This window comes from Acinonyx jubatus, chromosome B3 (genome assembly GCF_027475565.1).
Source record: "Acinonyx jubatus isolate Ajub_Pintada_27869175 chromosome B3, VMU_Ajub_asm_v1.0, whole genome shotgun sequence".
In the NCBI taxonomy this organism is placed as follows: Eukaryota; Metazoa; Chordata; class Mammalia; order Carnivora; family Felidae; genus Acinonyx; species Acinonyx jubatus.
This window is the reverse complement of record NC_069386.1, coordinates 17,882,502-17,905,861: the sequence shown is the minus strand read 5'-3', so window position 1 is coordinate 17,905,861 and position 23,360 is coordinate 17,882,502. Positions and strand designations below refer to the sequence as shown.

General features: G+C 34.7%; 1 protein-coding gene across 7 annotated transcripts in view; it reads right to left on the bottom strand.

The window, feature by feature from the left end:
* MEF2A (myocyte enhancer factor 2A) overlaps positions 1-23,360 on the bottom strand; it is a 162,193-nt gene that overhangs the window by 60,852 nt on the left and 77,981 nt on the right. For all 7 annotated transcript variants that reach the window (XM_053223622.1, XM_053223624.1, XM_027067947.2 and 4 more), the window contains one exon: positions 3,299-3,502. In XM_053223622.1, coding sequence (XP_053079597.1) covers positions 3,299-3,472 — 174 coding nt within the window. In that variant the 5' untranslated portion in view covers positions 3,473-3,502. The remainder of the gene's footprint in view (positions 1-3,298; positions 3,503-23,360) is intronic.

The following is a 23,360-nucleotide window of genomic DNA, read 5'->3' as shown; positions in this document are numbered from 1 at the left end:
AAGCTACATGGAAATTATTTTTTACCAACTATAATTGTTAAAATTGATTAAAATTAAAAAAACTGGTTTTAAAATATAGATAATATGAAACAAGGGATACCAAAGATAGAACACCATTCTATACAGAGGTTTCTGGTATCTGTGGTTAAAATAAAAAGGTAGACAGATGTGAGCACCATATCTTCCTTTATATCTGTTTATCATCACAATATTCGAATACCAACTACTGTTAATGTATTTATTTCATTGGGCTCCCAGAAAACATACTAGATCTAATTCCATAGGCATAATAACGTGTGCATTCTTGCAGGTATGGTTTTTAGACATATGGGGGAAAATAAAATCCTACTGATCTTAAGGACTAACATATGCAACAGGAAATAGTAAATTCAGGTTAGAGGGCTTATAAAGGTTGTTCTCAAAGTCTTCAGTTAGTCTCACTATGGATCAAGTGCATTAGGAGACTCACTCTAATGTGGATCACTTATAGCTGTTTATGCCTCCATTTACTGCAGATGAAGCCACAGGAGACAGCTTTTTTACACATCTAGAACACCACACCAACTTGCTCAAAGTTTACAGATATAAAATCTTCAGTTGGTACAAGTTTATCTAAGTGGTTTACAAAACTATGGGTAGAAAGAACAGTCTTGAGCCTGAATTAGAAATGTTTAATATCACTTTGCAGAGTCCATGGTACATAGGAGCCCCTCAAATATTTTTGTTAAATGAACAAATGCACAAAAGTGTCTTTCCAATTACTACAACTGTTTCAAAGGACACTATATGAAAAAAAAAATACTTAAAATTGTATTCCATAAATATCCTTAAATGAGATATTTGTAAGTGCCTGGCCCATGGGAAACTATGGTTTATGTATTTGTCATTACTCTGGTCTTATAAACTTAGGTTGGTTCACAACAATCTTTGTAGCTACATTAGTATAAGCCATTACCACCACTGATAAAAGGAACTCAGATATGTACATACTTCTATTCAGGATGTAGTTGCATTACCCTTCTATGTAGAAGAAAGAACATCTGGGGTAACCACCACTGTCTTATAATGAAGGTTAATTTAGTAAACTTAACATGCAAGGTAAATTAAGCCTTGTAATTTATCCTACCAACAAATTAATACCTTATAATAAGCCAATGTGTCTTCTAACCATTGCATTTATATTATTCCAAACTTCATAAAGAACTACTGGTAATATTCATGTTCACTTATACCTAAGAAATTCAATTAAAAAGAAAACATCAAAATCCCAATTGATAATTGACCTGCAAAAGTTTTCCTTCATACTGAAGTAAATTGTAATAGAGACTGCTAAAAAAATGTTTGGGATTTACTCTCTTACACTTTGCTGACCACAACAGAGGTGAAGACTGAGGTAGTCTGAAAGTTCTGTGAGGATTAAATCAGACTATATTCTTCATATTCTCTAAAGAAGTAAGCTTTAGGCTGTGCGGAGCACCCTCAACTTCCAGGGGCCAAGACCAACAACTGCTGCAATGAAAGAGCAGAGTAGTTAGGGTCAAGGGGATGGCTGCCTTCTACAATGAAACTAGCTTGAGTATCTATCTGTTGGCATCATAAAAGTCAACTCTGTTTCTTTGACTTAGGCAGTGGAGCTTTTGATAAGATATAGAGATTTTTAAAATAAGATTTTAAATCAAACACACCAGGGATAATCTCCATTTCAAGGAAATCCAGTTATGAAGTTTCTGATAAGATTACCCAAATAAGGATCCTCTAATTTATAAAATTACAATTCAAAATGCATTGATATATAACAGGGACAGTCTACTGACTTGTATTGCTAAAACCACAAATGCTAAATAATACAAAGTAACTTACAATTGATATAAACATAATTGCATTAAGGGGCTTGGCTAAGAGGTTATCATGTAGTTTAACTGAAATGATCAACAAGGGCAAAATCAAAAGCTTCATACACATTTCAGGGGATGTTCACAGCAGTGAACCATTTAAATAAAACTGGGTAACAAGCACAGAGATGAGTTGTAGCTGTAATTACATGATGCTTTTACTTCTCATTGCAATTAATTAATTGCTAAAAAGTAACAGAAGTGCTTTTTTTAAAAAAAATTGTAAGTAGCAGAATTTTTTTTTTTCAGTAACAAACTAAATCAATTAAAAGGAATAGTTGTAGTAGAGAAATACCGTATAGGGAAATTTAGAATGCATTTAATCTGTGGAGGCAAATAAATTACATTCCTACAAAACAAGGTATCTTTATCTTAACTCAAAATCTAGATTAGGACTTCATTTCTTCTTTTATAGTTAGTTCTTCATTTATAGTTAGTTCTGCATCATTTCACATGGTTTCAGTATTTTCACCAAGGAAATCCCTAATTAACTGGGACAGTTTTCTAATATTACAAAAGTAAGCCAAAGTATGCATCTTTTTTAGTGGGGGGGAAAGACTCCCTTTTGAATAAAAATGAAACAAAATCTCTAAATGTAACAAAAATGACAAAAGTACAAAGCTAATTTAGAGTGCCATTAGAAATATATATGGTAAGTTAACTTTTATAAAAAGATTTTGCAGTAGAAAAGAATAAAAGGGGAAAGTATACTGATTCTTTTTGAAGGGCTTGCTTTAAAACACTATTTCTGAATAAGATGGAAATAATCCCCGAATTTTTTTTGTTTGTTTTCATTTTAAGTCAGCAGAATTATAAGAGATACTGAAGGACAGCAGAAAAGGTAAAAAAAAAAAAAAAAAAAAAAAAAAAAAAAAGAAGATATCTTCCCCCCACAACTAAAGCACTACTGACAAAACACAAATATTTACGTCATTTTCTTCCACTTCATTAGTGTTTCAAGTTGTGGGTAGTCACTGACATAATGAAATGATTAAGACATATTAAAACTGTAACTTCATACTATTCCAAGTGATACAGTTCATAATATTAACTTTAAAACTCATACAAAATAAGTAATCATAGATAAAATGTTAGATTATACTGCTGTATACAGTACAACAGCCTAGCTTATTTTGTCTCAATAAATAGGATGTTTATAGCATAAGTGGGTCATTACATAGCAATAATTAGATCCTTCTAAGAAATGATTCAGAGGGAAAAAAAATCTATGTATATATTATTATAGCAATAATTAGATCATTCCAAGAAATGATTCAGAGAAAAAAGTAAGTTACATATATAAACTGATTTATAATTTGGATGTGAAAAGCAATCTGACAGTTAAAGTTATTAAATGGAAGATTCAATTATAACTGCAATTCAGGCATACTAGAGATATGTGTTACCTCAACAATATCCGAGTTGGTTCTGCTTTCATGAGGTTCATTATATTCTGTATACTTGAGAAGAACTTTGTCCATATCAGTGCTGGCATACTGAAACAGTTTGTTAGAGCTGTTGAAAATGATGAGTGCTATTTCACAGTCACAGAGCACACTAAGTTCATAGGCTTTCTTCATTAATCCAAACTTTCTCTTTGTAAAAGTGACCTAGACCAAGAAAAAAAAAGGCATATTTTTAGGAAAAGCATTAGCAGTACCTGAATACAGGCTACCTAAAGATGAGCCCTCTTTTAATACTGAGTCAGATTCCAAAGATGAAAAAGGTTCCTAGCTTCACACTCCACATGAGCCTCTACTCCCCCATGTACCACAAGACTACAGTCCTACATTTAACTTCTATCTCCCGACAGAGCAGTTTCCTGAGGAGGTTTCCCTTTATCCTTCGCTGCCAGTCTGCTGCAGAAGGCAAAGAACCGGAGAAGGACACAGCTGATCACTGACCCCTTATCCAGTTTAAAATTCACAGCCTAGGGATGAACAAATTCCCCAAAGTCCTCAAATTCTTCTTTGAATATTTTTTCCAGTTTCTAACCCTGTCACCTTAAGTCCTCTCAAACACAGACCAATTTTTGTTTGTTTTAAATGTTATATCTACTATTTTCAAGAGCCTGAAAGGTATATCCTTTCTGCTCCCTACTCTGTCTTACAAATTATTTTTCCTTCCTTCTCCTTCAAAAACTTCAGATGTTTTCAAGTTCACACCATGAAATTTATACCACCAAATAATTCTCCTTGTGATGGGCACCAAATGACCCCCTCATGCACTGATAACTATCACCTGATACTTTTCTTTCTAGCCCTACTCTTATCTCTGGTGATTTCAGTATCTGTGTAAAATATCACTGCAAAAACATCTCCCAACTCCAAATGATCCACTTCCACATGTCAAGAACTCACTCCTACTGTTATACCTTTCACCAAAAATCACCTCCAAAATCTCAACTTCATGTATTCCATTTTGCCTCCTATCTAGCTCTTCTATTTTGTATTACTTCTCCAGAAATTCTTTAACCTATATCCAGTCCTCCAATCCATTTTTACCTCACCACTTTGTTACTGTCTATTCTCATGTCCTTTCTTTCCTCTCTAGATTTCATGGTCCATCACTATTTTCACTCCCTTACAAACACACATACTTTACCCTTCTCTCATGAACATACTTGCCTGGCACAGCCCCAACCAGGAACTGACCCCCAATACATACACCAATTATCCCTGTATCTTTATCCAAGTAGCTGACAACTCCTGGGAACACACAGGCATGCACACACACACACACACACACACACACACACGCCCCTCTGGTGTTTCTGAACTGATGACCATAAATCTCAGCTAACACTCAACACTGCCTAACCATCATAACTTGGTTTGTTTCTCATTAGCCCATTCTCCAAGTCAACTATTTCCCACCTTCTCTGTCTCAAGTCCACTCTCTGCTCATAACTTTGCCTCAAACCACTTCCCATCATCATATCTATCAGTTTAAACACTTCACCTGTAGCTTTCCACATTCACCCCTCTGCTGTTATTGCTGACTTTTCTGTTCCTATTCCTTTCCAGAAGTATCATTCTCTCCCATCAAGCTGTCCTTCCTCTCCACTAGATCAAAGACCAGAAGCACAGAAGCATGTTCTAGCATCTCCCTGGACTCCATACTGCCCCTCCAGTTGCCCCTCCTCTTTGATCTACTTCACAGTAAACATGTTTGAAAGAAATGTCTGTAGTTGTCATCTCCAACCGCTTACCTATTCTTTCCTCAACTACTGCAATCAGACTTCCATTCCCCAAATTCCACTAAGACTTGTCCATGTCATCATCAGCAACCTAATTAATGTGATTAGAGTCAATGGTCACTTTTTTCGTTCTTACCTTACCATATACCTCAGCAGCACTTTACACAGTTGACCATATTCACACTTTCTTCTCCAGGTGTTTTATGACACAACACTGTCCTGATTTTCCTCCTAATTCAGTGCTTCCTGTCAGCTTTTACAGCTATATCCTCTTCCTTCAATGAGCAGAAGGAAGTGCCTCACCTCTACTTACTGAAGTACCTTTAAGCTTTAGATTTGGGCTCCTTTCTCCTCTTTACCCTCACAGTCCTTGCCAGGTGATTGCATCCAGTTCCATGATTTTAAAAACAAATATGCTCTTTCCATATTCTTCTCCATTTCAGCACTTGGCACCACCTCCCATTCACACAAAACCAAAAAAACATGTAAGAGTTATCCTTGGTCCTTCTTATTCCCATAATCTGCCCTATCCAATCCATCAGCAAATTGTGGCGACTCTACCTCTAAAACGTATCTCAAATCTATTCACTTCTATTCACACCACTATCAGCCTGGGCCAAGTTATATCACCTCTCATGTATATTACTGATATAATCATTACATTGAATTTTCTGCTTCATCTATTATACCTTACAATATATGTGCCACATACCTGCCCAAGTGATGTTTTTGAAACATAAATCAAATTATATAAGTAAAAGTTCAGAGCTTTTCACTGCATTAAAAGTAATATCCAAACTCATTAAGTAAACAAAATAAATTATCTGGCCTCAAACTCTCTATCTAAAGTTATTTCCCTTCACTCTCCTTTACATCCATTAAACTTCACTGATGTGTGGGGAGCCTGGGTGGCTCAGTTGGTTAGGCGTCCGACTTTGGCTCAGGTCATGATCTCGCAGTTTGTGGGTTCGAGTCCTGTGTTGGGCTCTGTGCTGACAGCTCAGAGCCTGGAGCCTGCTTTGGGTTCTGTGTCTCCCTCTCTCTCTGCCCCTCCCCCACTCTTTGTCTCACTCTGTCTCTCAAAAATAAATAAATGTAATAAAAAACTAAAAAAAAAATTCACTGGTGTGTTTATGTACATATGTGCACACATGTGTCTTCCTTAACTACCAGCTACTTTCCTCCTTAGGAATTTTGTTATTTTCCCTATCTGTGGAACATACTTCACACTGCATGTTCCTAATGGTTCCTTTCCTAACCTTTTGAAAATAAATATCATTATTTAATCTTTAAAAAACTCCTTATAATGTGAATGCACAAACACATATATTAACTTTATATAAATGCATATATATGGAATGTAACATTTTATGCTTGCCTCCCTACTTTCTCTTGCACCAACATCATCCCCTTAACCAGTGTTTCTGATTTAGTGTTTTTCATTCTACATTTTTGTACAAGATTGCATAACCATATTCACATGTACATGTATACACACAGAAGGGATTTTTGTCAGCCATTTTATAAAACTGGGACTCTACCAATACTATTTCGCTCATTCAACCACATCTTGTAGATATGCCTCTAAGTCAAATGGTATACTAAGGTATTCTTTTAAATAACTTCACAATTGTTTCATATAAATGTTACAATTGTTTTGCTAGTATGAAAGATATAAAATAAAAATCTCATTTCTTTAACATGCATTTTCCTAATTAGTAGTGATTAGACATCTTTTTCTTGTATTTGTTGTTATTTGAGATTTGCTTTCTCTAAACTGCTTATCTTTTGATCATTTTTGTATTGTGATGTGCTTTTTACTTATCTAAGTAAAAGCTCCTTGTACAGATATATTAACTAGGTTTTACAAATACTTTCCCAAATTTCTCATTTACATATTAACTTTGTTTACATACTATCTGTCATTAAAAAGTTTTAAATTTTTATTACTGATTGCAATACTGTGTCTCAGAATCCTGGCATTGTATTACATCACTATAGGAATATAATGAATGTAAGAATACCATTATTAAAGTTCACTATTTTAAAATACTGAACTTTAAATCATTTATGTCTTGAAATGTACCTAGATGTACTTGCTGCATTAAAACTCTGAATTTACCAAAGTTTACTCAGAAATGTTTTTCCAGGGGCACCTGGGCGGGTCAGTCAGTTAAGCGTCTGGTTTCGACTCAAGTCTTGATCTCACGGTTCGTGAGTTCAAGCCCCACACCAGACTCACTGCTGTCAGCACTGAGCCCGCTTCAGATCCTCTGTCCCTCTTTCTCTGCCCCTCTCCTGCTTGCATGCTCTCAAAAATAAATAAATTAAAAAAAAAAAACACTGAAAAAAATTTTTTCCATACTTCCAGTACTGAAGAAGAGGAAGAAAATGACGATCAGCAAAGCAAAAGCATTTATTCCAAGAATAATCCTTACTCTAGTCAAAGACTTTCAAATTAAGTGAGCTATGAACAAATCAGCAGTAAGACTGAGACAAGTAATGCTGCTTCAGAATATCCATTAAGCATGATGGAAGAAAACTCCATAGTTCACTATCAGTAAGTAAAGGATGCCAGTCCTGTTTTCCTTTCCAAAAATACTTACTCAAAAACATTTCTTCTAAGTTATCAAAGAGCTCAAGATGAAGAAAGGAGTTGGTGGAGGACAATTTATAATAATCTCTTCTCTATTCCTCCAACTTACTCCAAGCCAAAAAAGAGCTTTTTCAGCAACAGAAAAATGTGCATAAGAACACACTTCTACTTCAGTGACACCAAAGACATAACGTTGAAAACTATAGTATCAATATTTCACTTTCAAGTTTTATGAATAAAATCTTCTTTCATCTTATCTATAGCACTTAGTCGATTTTTTAAACACTCTGGTTTATTGCTAACAACTTATATGAGAATATAAAATTAACTTTATATTCTTATAAACTCTATCATCCGTTTAACTTATTGTTTTTAAGTAATTTCAAACTTACAGAAAATTTTCAATAAGTAGTACAAAATTTTCCATATATCTTCAACCAAACTCCCCAACTGTTAACATTTTACCATGTTTTCCTTCCCTAAATAAATACCTGTACACAATTTTTTTCCTGAATTCTTTGAAATAAGACAGAGGTTATATATAAGGTCCCTTTGCCCCTAAATAATTTTTTTTCAATTGACGAAACATTTATTGAGAACACATTCCTTTTTCCCCATTGAATTATCTTGACACTTTTGCCATAACCTAAATGCCAAAATCTGTGTAGGTCTATTTCCCAACTCTCTATTTTGTTCAATTGGTTGATATATCTATCTTTTAGCCAATAGAAAATTGTCTTGACTATGGTGGCTTTAGATTTAGTTTTAAAGTTTTATATATTTTTTCAACATAATACTTAATTTTATTTTTTTTTAATTTACATCCAAATTAGTATATAGTGAAGCAATGATTTCAGTAGATTCCTTAGTGCCCCTTACCCATTTAGCCCATCCTCCCTCCCAACAACCCCTCCAGCAACCCTCAGTTTGTTCTCCATATTTATGAGTCTCTTCTGTTTTGTCCCCCTCCCTGTTTTTATATTATTTTTGTTTCCTTTCCCTTATGTTCATCTGTTTTGTCTCTTAAAGTCCTCATATGAGTGAAGTCATATGGTATTTGTCTTTCTCTGACGAATTTCACTTAGCATAATACCCTCCAGTTCCATCCACGGAGTTGCAAATGGCAAGATTTCATTCTTTTTGATTGCCGAGTAATACCATTATATATATACATCACATCTTCTTTATCCATTCATCCATCGATGGACATTTGGGTTCTTTCCATACTTTGGCTATTGTTGATAGTGCTGCTATAAACATTGGGGTGCATGTGTCCCTTCACAATAGCACACCTTTACCCCCTGGATAAACACCTAGTAATGCAATTGCTGGTCGTAGGGTAGTTCTATTTTTAATTTTTTGAGGAACCTCCATACTGTTTTCCAGAGTGGCTGCACCAGCTTGCATTCCCAGCCCTCAAATACTTTCTTAAAAACAAGGACAAACACAATTACCAAAATCAGAAAACAAGGATATAGCACTATTATCTAATTTACAAACTTTATTCAAGTTTCACAATTATCTCACTAATTTCTTTTATAGGGGAAAAAAGACTTTGGTTTTTTCCCTAGCTCCGGGATCCAATTCAGGATTCGATGTTGTATTCAACTGCACCCTGTTTAATCTGAAATACTTCCTCAGTCTGTCTTTCAGGACCTTGGCACTTTCTCTCAATTTGACTTTGATGTTTCTTTTTGATTGTTTAGACTGCATTTTAACAGCTTAGAAGTGATATTCTCTCCACAATATGTCACATGAAAATGTACATGAAATCCATTTGCCCCCTAACTGGAATTGTTAACTTGGTTAAAACAGTGTCTGCCACATTTTTTCCTTTGCAAAGTTACTATTTTCCCCCTTGTAAGTAATAAGTATCTTATGAAAATTGCCATGTAAATATCCTGTTCACTTATCAAACTTTAATAAACTGATCGCATCCACTCAAGATTCTTGCCTAAAAAAATTATTACTATGCTGGTTGTCAAATGGGGATTTTCTCATTTCATAATACATTGTACCTACACTTACTACCAGTTGCATTTTATTGTAAGACAGTTTGCTTTTCCTCCATTTATGCATTCATTCATTCACGTCAGTATCAACTCATAGGTTATTTTATTCTATGAGTTATAATCAATTAGTATCTTCATTTCTTTTGATGTTTAAATGGTCTTTGATTTTACCAGCAAGAGATCCACTATGCTGGTTCCTATGGTATTCTTTTTCTTCCTCAGGAACTGCAATTATATTAAGTTGGACCTCTCTTACCAATCCCCCTTTACAATCACCTTCTCTATAACCCCTGGAACATACTTATTTCCATTGTTTGGTCGTTTTCCTGCTTTCCTTCAGTGATCTTACTAAGGTTTCATTACAATCTATTCTTCTATGGTCACTATATTATCTTTCCTTTTCTTTCTGGAGTTCAATCACTTTGTTTCATCTATGCCTTAAAAAAATCCATTTCTATTCTTCCTATTTGAAAATTTTGAGTGATTAAAAGAATTTTTTTTAACATTTATTCATTTTTGAGAGACAGTGTGAGAGTTGGGGAGGGGCAGAGAGAGAAGCAAACACAGAATCCGAAGCAGACTCCAGGCTCTGAGCTGTCAGCACACAGGGCTCGAACTCACAGACCAGACCACAAGATCATGACCTGAGCCGAAGTCCGATGCTTAACCGACTGAGCCACCCAGGAGCCCCAGGAATGATGATTTTTTTTATGTCACATTCCTAAATACTTATTTACAGAAAATTGCTTCAGCTTGGGAGTTATCATATAACAAGCTTCTTCCACTTTTCCATTGTTTGGGGGCAACAAATTCATCACCTGAACAGCTGTAAATTGTCATTTTGTCATCTTCTTTGTAACAGTTTGTATAGGTAGAACTGCTGGCATCACGGAATTGCAATGGAAAGGACTGGCAGTGGGAGGGTGGATTAATTAGCCTTCACTCAAGAGCACCTCTTCTTTTAATGGAGTACAGTATGGTCTCTTTAATGGAAGGCTTTTGAGGGGTATCAGCAGTAGGGAGAGGAGTTTTCTATTATTCAATATATACTTTCTGTATCATCTTTTATTTGACGGATTCCTACTTCCCTTCTTTTCCATCTAACAAGCATTTTTCAAAGATTACCTCTGCCTTGTTTTATACCTTCTTCTCCCTCAGTTACCTTTCCAAGACCACTTCCTTGAATGGAATAAATTTTAAACCCTTTACCTCCGGTCTGTTTTATCTACAAGTAGTATTTTTCAGAATTTTGTACTTAGGGTAGACTTCCCTTTTTTGGTAATGATTTCAAATCAACTTTAGACAGTCATAAAGTCTCTTCTCTTTTCCACATAGTTTTTTCTAAAGTATGCTTGCTTCCATCAAAGACTTGCAGAACTTGAAGAAAACAGCATATTGTTACTTGGTAATATTTTCCAACTTCAAGTTAAAATGAATTTGGACATTCTTTGCTTTCTAGTTGTGCCAAGGCTATATATAGGTTTTGTATAATTCGAATTGTTTTTTACGCTTTTTCTGTATTGATTTTTTTGGAAATTATGTTGGAAGAATCAAGATTTATGCAGCCCCCATGACCTTGATTACTAAGAATTCCTCCCAAAATTTCGAATCTTTGTTTTCATTACTTGTTTTGTTGTGGTTTCTGGAGTTCTCTGATCCTTTCTCATCTTGTCATTTTTGGTCTCTTTTTTGCACTTAAAGAGTCCCCTTTAATATTTCTTGCAGTGCTGGTTTAGTGGTTACAAACACCTTTAGTTTGTGTTTGTCTGGGAACCTATCTCTCCTTCTATTCTGAATGACAGCCTTCTTGGACAGAGTATTCTTGGCTGAAGATTTTTCCCATTCAGCACTTTGAATATATCATGAAACAGATTCATAAATTTCTGTACATGAAACATGTTAGATATTTAATTTTATTTTAAGCATTATCAAATTTAAAGAATCCTCTTTCAAAAATATTTACTTGGAGAGAGAGCATGCATGAGTGTTGGAGGGGCAGAGTGGGGGGTGGAGAGAGAATCCCAAGCAGGTTCTGTGCTGTGCCATGTATCTTCTTTATCCATTCATTAGTCGGTGGACACCTGGGTTGCTTCCTTATCTTGGCTATTAATGCTGTAATAAACACAGGGGTACATATAGTTTTGTAAATTAGTGATTTTGCTTTCTTTGGGTACATACCCAGTAGTATTATTCTTGGATCACAGGGTAGTTCTATTTTTAATTTTCTGAGCAGCCTCTACACTGTTTTCCACAGTGCCTGTACCAATTTGCATTCCCACCAACAGTGCACAAGGGTTCCTTTTTCTCCATATACTCATTATCACTTTTTTCTGATCTTTTTGATTCTAGCCATTCTGACAGGTTATCTCTCATGTGGTTTTGATTTGTATTACCCTGATAATCAGGGATGTTGAGTATCTTTCCATGTGTCTGTTGGCCATCTCTAAGTCTTCCTTGGAAAAATGTCTATTCAGGACCTCTGCCCATTTTTAAATCAGATTGATTGTTGTTTTAAGTATTGATTTGTGTAAGTTCTTTATGTATTTTGAATATGAACCCCTCACTGGACATATCATTTGCAAATATCTTCTCCCATTCAGTAGGTTACCTTGTCATTTTGTTGATGGTTTCCTTTGCTGTGCAAAAGCTTTATATTTTGACACAGTCTCAATAGTTTATTTTTACTTTTGTTTCCCTTGCCCTAGGAAACATCTACAAAACTGTCTATAATTGATTTCAAAGAAATCACTATGTTTTCTTTTAGGAGTTTTATGGTTTTGAGTCTCACATTTAGATCTTTAATCCATTTTGAATTTAATTTTGTGTATGGTTTAAGAAAGTGGGCCACTTTCATTCTTTTGCATGTAGCTGTTTTCCCAGCACCATCTGTTGAAGAGACTGTCTTCTCCCCATTGTATATTCTTGCCTCTTCTGTTGTAGATTAACTGACCATATTAAGTGTGAGTTTTCTTCTGGGCTCTCTATTCTGTGCCATTGATCTATGTGTTTGTTTTTGTGCCAATACCACACTGTTTTTTATTACTACACTTTTGTAGTATATCTTGAAATCTGGGACTGTGATATCTCCAGCTTTGTTCTTTTTCAAGATTGTTTTGACTATTTGTCAAACAAGACTATTTGTCTTTTGTGGTTCCATACAAATTTTAAGATTATTTGTTCTGGTTCTATGAAAAATGTTATTTAGAAAGGAATTACATTAAATCTCTAGACTGCTTTGGGTAGTATGGACATTTTTAACAATTTTTGTTCTTCAAATCGATGAACATAAAATATCTTTATATTTATGTCATCTTCAATTTCCTTCATCAATGTATTATGGTTTTCAGAGTACAGGTCTTTCACCTCTTTGGTTAAGTTTATTGCTAGGTACTTTATTATTTTTAGTGCCATTTTAAGTGGGATTGTTTTTCTTAATTTCTCTTTCTGCTACTTCAGTATTTGTATATACAAATATAACAGATTTCTGTATATTAATCTTATACCCTGTGACCTGACTGAATTCATTTATCAGATCTAGTAAGTTTTCAGTGGAGCCTTTAACGTTCTCTACATATAGTATACCATATCATCTACAAATAGGGACAGCTTTACTTCTTCCTTACCAATTTAGATGACTTTTATTTCTTTTCCTTGTCTGATTGCTGTGGCTAAGACTTCCAGTTCTAAGTTGAATAGAAGTGGTGAGAATGGAAGAGTGGACATTCTTGTCTTGTTCCTGATCTTAGAGGAAAAGCGCTCAGTTTATCATCACTGAGTATGAGGTTAGGTATGGGTTTTTCATATACTGTCTTTATTATGTTGAGGTATGTTCCCTCTAGGCCTACTTTGTTGCCAGTTTTTATCATGAATGGATGTTGCACTTTGTCAAATCCCTTTTCTTCATCTACTGAGATAATCATATGGTTTTTAGCTTTCTCTTGGTAATATAAGATATTACATTAATTGATTTGTGAATATGACCCATTGGAACCACTCTTGCAACCTGGAATATATCCCACTTGATCATGGTAAATGATTTCTTTTTAATGTATTGTTGAATTTTGTTTGCTAAGATTTTGTTCAGGATTTTTGCACCTGTGTTCATCAGAGATACTGGTCTGTTGTTTGCTTTTTTTTGTACTGTCTTTATTTGGTTTTGGTATCAGGGTAATGCTGGCTTCATAGCATGAATTTAGAAGTTTTACTTCCTCTTCTATTTTTGAAATAATTTGAAGAGAATAAGTATTAACTCTACATGTTTGGTAGAATTCACCTGTGAAGCCATCTGGTCCTAGACTTTTGTTTGTTGGGAGTTTTTGATTACTGATTTAATTTCATTGCTAGTAATCAATCTATTTCTTCCTGTATTAGCTTGGGTACATTATATGTTTCTAGGAATTTAACCATTTCTTCTGGGTTGTCCAATTTGTTGGCATATAAGTCTTCATAAATTATCTTATAATCTTTTGTTTGCTGAAGTGCCAGTTTATTTCTCCTCCTTCATTTCTCATTTATTTGAGTCTTCTTTTTCTTCTTGATGAGTCTGACTAAAGGTTATCAATTCTGTTGATCTTTTCAAACAACCAGCTCCTGATTTCTTTAATCTTTTCTATTATATTTTTAGTCTTTATTTCTGCTCTAATCCTTATTATTTCCTTCCTTCTACTGGCTTTGAGTTTTTGTTTGTTTGTTTGTTTGCTTGTTTCCCCCTAGATCCTCTAGGGGCAAGGGTGTGTTGTTTGAGATTTTTCTTGCTTCTTCCTTTATTGCTACAAACTCCCCTCTTAGAACGGCTTTTGCTTCATCCCAAAGATTTTGGATCATTGTGCTTTCATTTTCATTTATCTCCATGTATTTTTATTTTCTCTTAGAAATCTTTGTTGACCTATTCATTGTTTAGTAGCACGTTATTTAGTCTCTGTGTTATTTGTGTGAACAAACTGAATAAACTGAAAATCAACAACTCTTCTTAGATCCCTCAGAGAATTGGGGTCACAGAGCAACTTGTGCCCCCCAAACTGGAGACAGACAGGCAGACACTGAAAGTCATAAACTGCCAGAGCCACACAAGAAACCTTCACAAAAACCAGTACCAAGGTAGGAAAACGTGAACTATAATTGATGTATTGCTGGAGGCTCAGTGTAGACAAACATAAAAGTTAAAAAATCCAGGCAGGGATGGGGTGCCTGGGTGGCTCAGTCAGTTAAGCATCCAACTTTGGCTCAGGTCATGGTCTCACAGTTCATGAGTTTGAGCCCCACATCAGGCTCTGTGCTGACAGCTCTGAGCCTCGAGCCTGCTTCTGTGTCTCCCTCTCTCTCTGCCCCTCCCTTGCTCGCACTGTTTCTCTTTCTCAAAAATAAATAAACATTAAAAAAATTTTTTTAAAAACAAAAAAACTCCAGGTGGGGTCTAGGCTTAGGGGGGCATGCATACACTTTTGTGGATTTTACACTTATTAGGTTCTCACAGTAAAGATCAGAGAAAAATCCCCTTGTGCTTCCAGCAGGGAGTGGAAAAAGTAGCCATTTTGAAATATGCCAGAACATTCTATTCTTCAGAGGCCTCCCTTCAAGACAAAATATTTTATCAGAGCCTAACTTACAAGGGTATTATCAGAATCCAACTGACCTGGGGGAAAAAGAAATATCCAACTCCAATTCTCTCTAGCCTTTAATGTGAGCAAAGGGAAATAGTCAATCCATTCTATCCCACCTAAAGATGGGGTGCAGGGACTGAGAAACACTTATAAAGTTCAGAGTCCACAGGCACAGGTTCACTAGAAGACTGACCTAATCGTAAGACTACAGAACACTTCCCCTCTCCCCATATCTCACTACATTACTAAAGGCCTTTTTACTATAATTCCTTTTACCCAGTACATAATGTCTAGCTTCAACAAAAGATTACAAGGCATACTAAATGGCAAAAAATAGTCTGAAGAGACAGGGCAAACATCAGAAGCATTCAGATATAGCAAGAATATTGGGATTATCAGACTAGCAATACAAAATAACTATGATCAACAGGCCAAGGAAAGTACTCTAATGGAAAAAGTAGACATTATGCAAGAATGTGTGGGTAATGTAACTAGAAAGATGGAAATTCTGAAAAACATTTTTTTTTTACACGATGATGACGACAAAAAACACTAACAGAAATGAAGAATATTTTCAACGGGTTCATTAGCAGGCTGGAAATTGATTAAAGAAAGTATCTCTAAGTTTGCAGATAAGTCTACAGAAACTTCCAAAAGTGAAAATCAAACAAACCAAAGGCTAAAAAAAAAAAGAACAGGATATCTCAGAACTATGGCACAACTAAAATATATATGTGTAACGTGAATACCAGAAGGGGTAGAAAGAGAAAGAAAGCAATATCTGAAGCAATAACATCCAAGAATTTCCCCCAAATTAATGTCACACAGCAAACCACAGATCCAGGAAGAAATGCCACACAGCCCCCAAAACAACCTACATAAACCCCCCAAAACTACATGTAGGTATATTATATATAAACTACAGAAAATCAAAAATAAATAGTCTTGAAAGAAGCCAGAGGAAAAAAACACCTTACCTACAGAAGCACAAATATAAGAATTACATCCGATTTCTCCTCAGAAACAATGTAAGGGATAAGACAATGAAGTGATATATACTGTGGTAAGGGGAAAAAAACCCTACCAACCCCAAATTCTGTATCTTGAGAAATTATACTTTAAAAGAAATAAAGACTTTCTCAGACCAAAAAAAAAAAAAAAATTGAGGGAACTCACTGTCTGTAGCTCTGCCTTACATGAAATGTTAAAAGAAATTCTTCAAAGAGAAGGAGTACCCTATAATCAGAAATGTCAATCTACATAAAGAATATCAAAGAAGGAATAAGGGAAGATAAATTAAAAACTTTTACTTTTGTTATTCTTAATTGACCTAACATAAGTTTGTTCAAAATAATAGCAACAATGTATTAGATGATTATTGTGGAATGAATTATAGCAATGACATGAGGAATGGAAAGGAGGAATTAGGAATACTTGTTATTATAAGGTCACTGTACTACCCACATGTGAAGCTATACCTGTGAAGTGTTAACCTGAAGTAGATTTGGATTAGTTGCAAATTTATATTGCAAACTCTAGGGCAACTACAAAAAAAAAAAAAAAAAAAGAAAGAAAGAAAAGTATAACTGATTTGCTAAGTTCAAAGAAAGCAAAATGGAAGCTTATAAAATACTTAATTGAAACCACAAAGGGGCGCCTGGGTGGCTCAGTTGGTTAAGTGTCCACCTCTTGGTTTCAGCTTAGGTCATAACCTCATGTGAGACTGAGCCCTGAGTCAGGCCTCTCTGTACTGGGCATGGAGCCTACTTAAGGTTCTCTTTCTCCCTCTCCCTCTGCCCTCCCCTATTCGCTCATGCTCTCTCTCTCTCAAAAAAAAACAAACAAAACAAAAAACCAAAAAACAAACAAAAAAAAAACAAACGAAAAAAAACCCAAAACACAAAAAGCAAAGAGTGTAAACAAAATAGGAACAAAGAGCAAAGTCAACTAGTAGAACACATATGTGGTAGTTATTAATCCAACTACATCAACAATCACTTTAAAAGTCAATGGTCTAAATACACCAGCTAAAAAACAGATTGTCAATGTATCAAAAACAGTAATTACATGCTGTCTACAAAAAAAACCCACTTTCAATAAAAGACATATATAGATTAAAAATAAAGGAAGATATACTTTGCTAGTACCAATCAAAACTAACAGCTACATTAATTTCCATCAGAGCAGATCTCAGAACAAGGGAAATTATCAAAAATAAATAAAGGCTAACCAATGATAAAGGAGTCAATTCTCCAGAAAACAAAACAATCCTTAAAGCATACAATCCTAACAACAAAGCATCAGGATATATGAGGCAAAATGATAAAACTTCAAGGAAATATAAATTTAGTATCATAGGAGGAAACTTCAACACATCACTATCAGAAATGTTGGATATCAGTTCCAACAGACAAAAAATCAGTAAGAACATAACTGAACTCAACAGCATCATCAATCAATTGAATATAATGGACATCAACTTCATCCAATAACAATATAATTACTCTCAAACTCACATGGAATATTCACTAAGATAGACCGCATTGTGGGCCATAAAACACCTTAACAAAGTTACAAGAATAGAAATCACACGTTATATATTCTCAGATGACAATGAAATAACAAATCAGTAACTAAAAGCTGGCTGGAAAATCCCCAAATACTTACAGATTAAGCAGCGTAATTTTAAATAACACATAGGTCAAAGAAGAAATCTCAAGAGAAATTAAAAGCTATTTTGAAGTAAATGAAAATGAAAACACAACTTAAGTTTTGGGATGCAGTGAAAGCAGTGCTTAGAGGGAAATTCTTAGTATTAGATCCATAAACTATGAAAGAAGAAAGATCTAAAATCAATAATGTAAGCTACCACCTTAAGAAATTAGAAAAGCGAGTAAATTAAATCCAAAGAAAGCAAAAGAAATAATAAAAATTGGAGCAGAAATCAATTAACTTGAAAATAAATCAAGAGGGGAAAAAAAAAATCAACAGAATCTAACCATGATTCTTTGGCAGAGGGGTGGGGGAGAAATCAATAGAATTGATAAGCCTCTAGTCAGGCTAAGCTGGATTCACTGGTGAATTCTACTAAACATTTAAGGAATCATACCAATACTTTACAATCTCTTCCAGAAGACAGAAGCAGAGGGAACACTTCCTAACCTATTCTATGAGGCCAAGACTACTCTAATACCAAAACAGACAGACATTACAAGAAAATAAAACTACAGGCCAACAGCTCTTATGAACCACAGATATAAAAACACTCCACAAAATATTAACAAATAGAATGTAACTATGTATCACATCCATGTGGGATTTAGCCCAGGTATACATGGGTGGTTCAACATTTAAAAACAACCCAATTTAGGGGTGCCTGGATGGCTCAGTTGGTTAAGCAGCCAACTTTAGCTCACGTCATGATCTTGCTGTTCTGGAGTTCAAGCCCCTGTTGGGTTCTGTGCTGACAGCTCAGAGCCTGAGCCTGCTTCATATTCTGTGTCTTCCTCTTTCTCTGCCCCTCCCCCACTTGTGCTCTGTCTCTGTCTCTCAAAACTGAATAAACGTTAAAAAAAAATTTTTTTTAAATAACCCAATTTAAAAATGAGCAAAAGACATGAATAGATACCTAAATGAAAAGGATCATACAGATGGTATAAAAGCATATGAAAAGATGCTCAATATCACATGGCATTAAGGAACTGCAAATTTAACAATGAGATACTACAACATGCCTTACTAAAATGCTGATAATCAATAACACCAACAACACTAAACTCTGGCAAAGATGCGGCAAAATAGGAACACTCAGTCACTGATGGTGGGAAAACAAAATGGTAGAGCCACTTTGGAGAACAGACTGCCAGTTTCTTACACAACTAAACATACTCTTACCATACAACCCAAAAATCTCACTCTGGTATTTACCCAAATGAGTTGAAAAACTTCTGCCCATATGAAAACCTACAAATGGATGTTTATAGCAACTTTTAATTCGTAATTGCAAAAAGGTGGAAGCAGCCAAAATGTCCTTCATTAGATGAATGGATTAACAAACTGTGGTACATCTAGACAATGGAATATTATTCAGTCCTTAGAATCAAGCCAAGAAATGACACACAGGAACCTTAAATGTATCATTATTAATGGAAGAAGACAATTTGAAAAGCCTACATACCACATGATTTGAACTATATGAAATTCTGGAAAAGGCAAAACTATGGTCATTAAAGAGATGAGTAGTTTTCAGGGGTTAGCAGGAGGAAGGGATGAACATGTTGAGTTCTGTAGAAGATTTTTAAAACAGTGAAACTATTCTGTATGATATTATAAAGGTGGATGCATGCCATTATACATTCATCAAAACCCCACAGACCGTACAAGAGTGTACAACACCGAGAGTGAACCTTAAAGTTAAACCCATGGATCTTGGGCAATGATGGTGTGTCAGTGAAGGTTTAACGATTTAACAAATGTACCATATGCTGATGTGGGATGTTGAGGGCGGGGAGGGGGCGAGGCTGTATACTTGCGGGAACACAAAGTATATGCAAACTCTCTACTTTCTGTTCAATTTTTCTGTAAATCTAAAATTGCTCTAAAAAAAGTTTATTTTAAAAATGGGTAAAAAAAAACAAAAGTCCATAAGGGTACCTTTAAATAGTCTTTAGAATTGTGAAACAATTTTCTCTCTTCATCAATACCTATGATATGTTTTTTGTCCTATGAACTTTGTCTAATCATTGATCTAGACTTAGAATCAATCATTACAACAGGTAGTGAAGAAGCTGAGGATCTCTAACACAATGGAAAGTAATTGTTTCCACCACAAACTTTTTTCACAGGCATAAAATTAATTGACTACACTATTACATTACAGCTATAATGTATACATGTAAAAGAGAAGCAACAATGAAAATGCATTTCACTGTACAATTCAAAGATGTTCCTTATTTTTCAATAAATTTCATTTCTTATGTAGCATGAAAAAATTAAAATGTAGTATAAAAGTTTTCATTAAATTTAGGCAAGGTGTCTGTTTTCTTCCTTTTGGGAACATCAAATGAATTTTCTATCTACACGTCTTAGTATTTAACTACTTTACTCTCCTAATTTTATAGAGATCTAATCTCCTTAAAATTCTTAAAACCTTGTATTTCCTTTGTATTTTTCAGTATACAAAGCACAAAGCACCACATACGACATAACCACAGAAATATCCTGTTTGCTAGTGAGCTGAATGAAATCAGGGTTGAGAAAAAGTTTTTTTAATTTGAATTTTTTTTAACGTTTATTCATTTTTGAGAGAGCATGAGCGAGGGAGGGGCAGAGAGAAAGGGAGACACAGAATATGAGGCAGGCCCCAGGCTCTCAGATGTCAGCACAGAACCCAACACAGGGCCCAAACCCATAAACCATGTGATCATGACCTGAGCCAAGTCCAACCTGAGTTCAACAGACTGAGCCCTGGAAGTTTTTTTTATTAAAACTTTCATTTGACTAGAAAATTTAATTAGCCAAAACAATCCAGCCTGTGTGGTACTTATTTATATGAAAGTTGTACCACATATCCAAAATAATTTTTATGAACTATTTTTGAATACTGGCCTACATTTGATATTTTCAAATTCTCAGCATGAAACACAAATTACAAGTTGGATAAAAAAAATCTCAACATCTATTGAAATATTTGTTTTTACAAATAGATTTTGGGAGCTAACAAAAAGAAAATGGAATTCAGTGGGAGAAAACAGGAAAAAGAAGGAAAGGATACTGATTACTTTTTAAGGTAAAACCATTCTGCCTAGGAGATTAAATTATACCAAAATAACAAGATACAAAGCAAGAAAATATATTTTGCCCCTACTTTAGAGTTTGCAGTTACAAGTTTTTGGTTGTCATGCAGGGATTTTCCTTCTCAATTCAGCTTTACAACACATCTAAAAGTGAGTATCAGTCTCCTAGTAAGTATACTGTTAATTAGTAATGTGGCAATACAGCTACATTTCAGCTCATAAATTTCACATGAAGCAGGTAACATAACCTAAAATTCAGCTACTTAGAGAATACAGACTACCTAATTACAATTTAATATTTAATTTATTATTCCAAGACAAGTGCTATTTTTAAGCTGAAGATCGAAATTTCATTAAAAGGACAAATTTGTTATTTTAAGTTCAAGAGAAATATTTATTTTCAATTCGAAATGGAGAATGAAACCATGTTTACTCCTCTTGTAAGTCACTAAAAACATGAATGAATGAATGAATGAATGAATGAATGACCGACCAACCAACTATGGGTTTTCTTTAAGGAAAAAGTAAGGCCTCCAAAGCATAAATTTTTATCTGCCAAACTGGAGAAATTTAAATACAAATGAGATTCTTCACAAAAGTAACAATGTCACAGCCCTGTGAAGGTCTAGCCAAAGATCCTTTGATTAGTGCTGTAAGATTCAAAAGTGAGGTAAGATCTTGAAAGAAGTGGGGGAAGAAAACCAATAAAGACCCTGTTTTAAGTACAGAATATTAGGGGATGTAAAACCAAACAAAAAAAAAAAAAAAAAAAGAGAGAGAGAAGTCTCCTTTGCTAGTTTGTACCTAAGATCATTGCTAAAGGTAAGAGATAGCATAATGACCTAAAAAGTAAGCCAGTATCACTCAGAAAAGATCAGGGGAAAAAAAAATCATGACAGATAAAAACCACAGTAAGGAAATTCAAAGAATTGAAACAGAAATAAGACATTAAAATGAATAAAGATGTTGGATATGGTCAACAGATAGTAAATACTAAAAAAGCACAGAACAATTGGAAAAGAAAAAATATTTGTTTAAAAATAAAACCATGTTAGAGAAATTACTGCCTGTGCTCTCTTCTAGGATTTTTATGGTTTCACATCTCACATTTAGGTCCTTAATCCATTTTGAGTTTTTTTGTGTGTGTATGGTCTAAGAAAGTGGTCCAGTTTCATTCTTTTGCATGTGCCTTTCTCTGACACTGGTCATAGCAACATCCTTCTAAATATGTCTCCTGAGGCAAGAGAAATAAAAGCAAAAATAAACTATTGGGACATATTGGGAAAAATAAATATTGGGACTATTGGAAGAAATAAAAACTTTCTGCATAGCAAAGGAAGCAACTGACAAAACTAAAAGACAACCTACCAAATGGGAGGAGATATTTGCAAATGACATATCCGATAAAGGGTTAATATCCAAAATATACAAAGAACTTTTACAACTCAACACCCAAAAAACAAATACTCCAATTAAAAAATAGGTGAAAGACATGAACAAACATTTCTCCAAAGAACACATTCAGATGGCAACAGACACGTGAAAAGATGCTCAACATCACTCATCATCAGGGAAATGCAAATCAAAATCACCATAAGATAATCACCTCACAGATATCAAAATGGCTAAAATAAAAAATGCAAGAAACAACAAGCATTGGCAAGAACATGGGGGGAAATAAAGAACCCTCATGCACTCTTGGTGGGAATACAAACTGGTGCAGTCACTGTGGAAGACAGTATGGAGGGTCCTCAGAAAACTAAAAACAGAACTACCCTAAAATACAATAATCACACTATTGGTGTATTTACCCAAAGAATACAAAAACACTAATTCAAAGGGGAAGGGATATATGCACTCCTATGTTTACTGCAGCAATATTTACAAACTATGGAAGCAGCCCAAGTGACTGATGAATGGATAAAGAAGGTTTGGTATATGTATACAATGGAATATTATTCTGCCATGAAAAAAGAATGAAATCTGGCCATTTGCAACAATGTGGATGGATCTAGAAAGTATATTTCTAAACGAAATAAGCCAGTCAGGGAAAGACAAATACCATATGATTTCATTCACATGTAGAATTTAACAAAGAAAAAATTTAACAACAACAACAACAACAAAAAACAACAAAGGAAAAAAAGAGAGACAAACCAAAAAACAGGCTCTTAACTATAGAGAACAGATGGTCACCAGCGGGGAGGTGGTTACCAGCGGGGACTGGGGAGGGGCACGGAATGAGTGAAACAGGTGAAAGGGATTA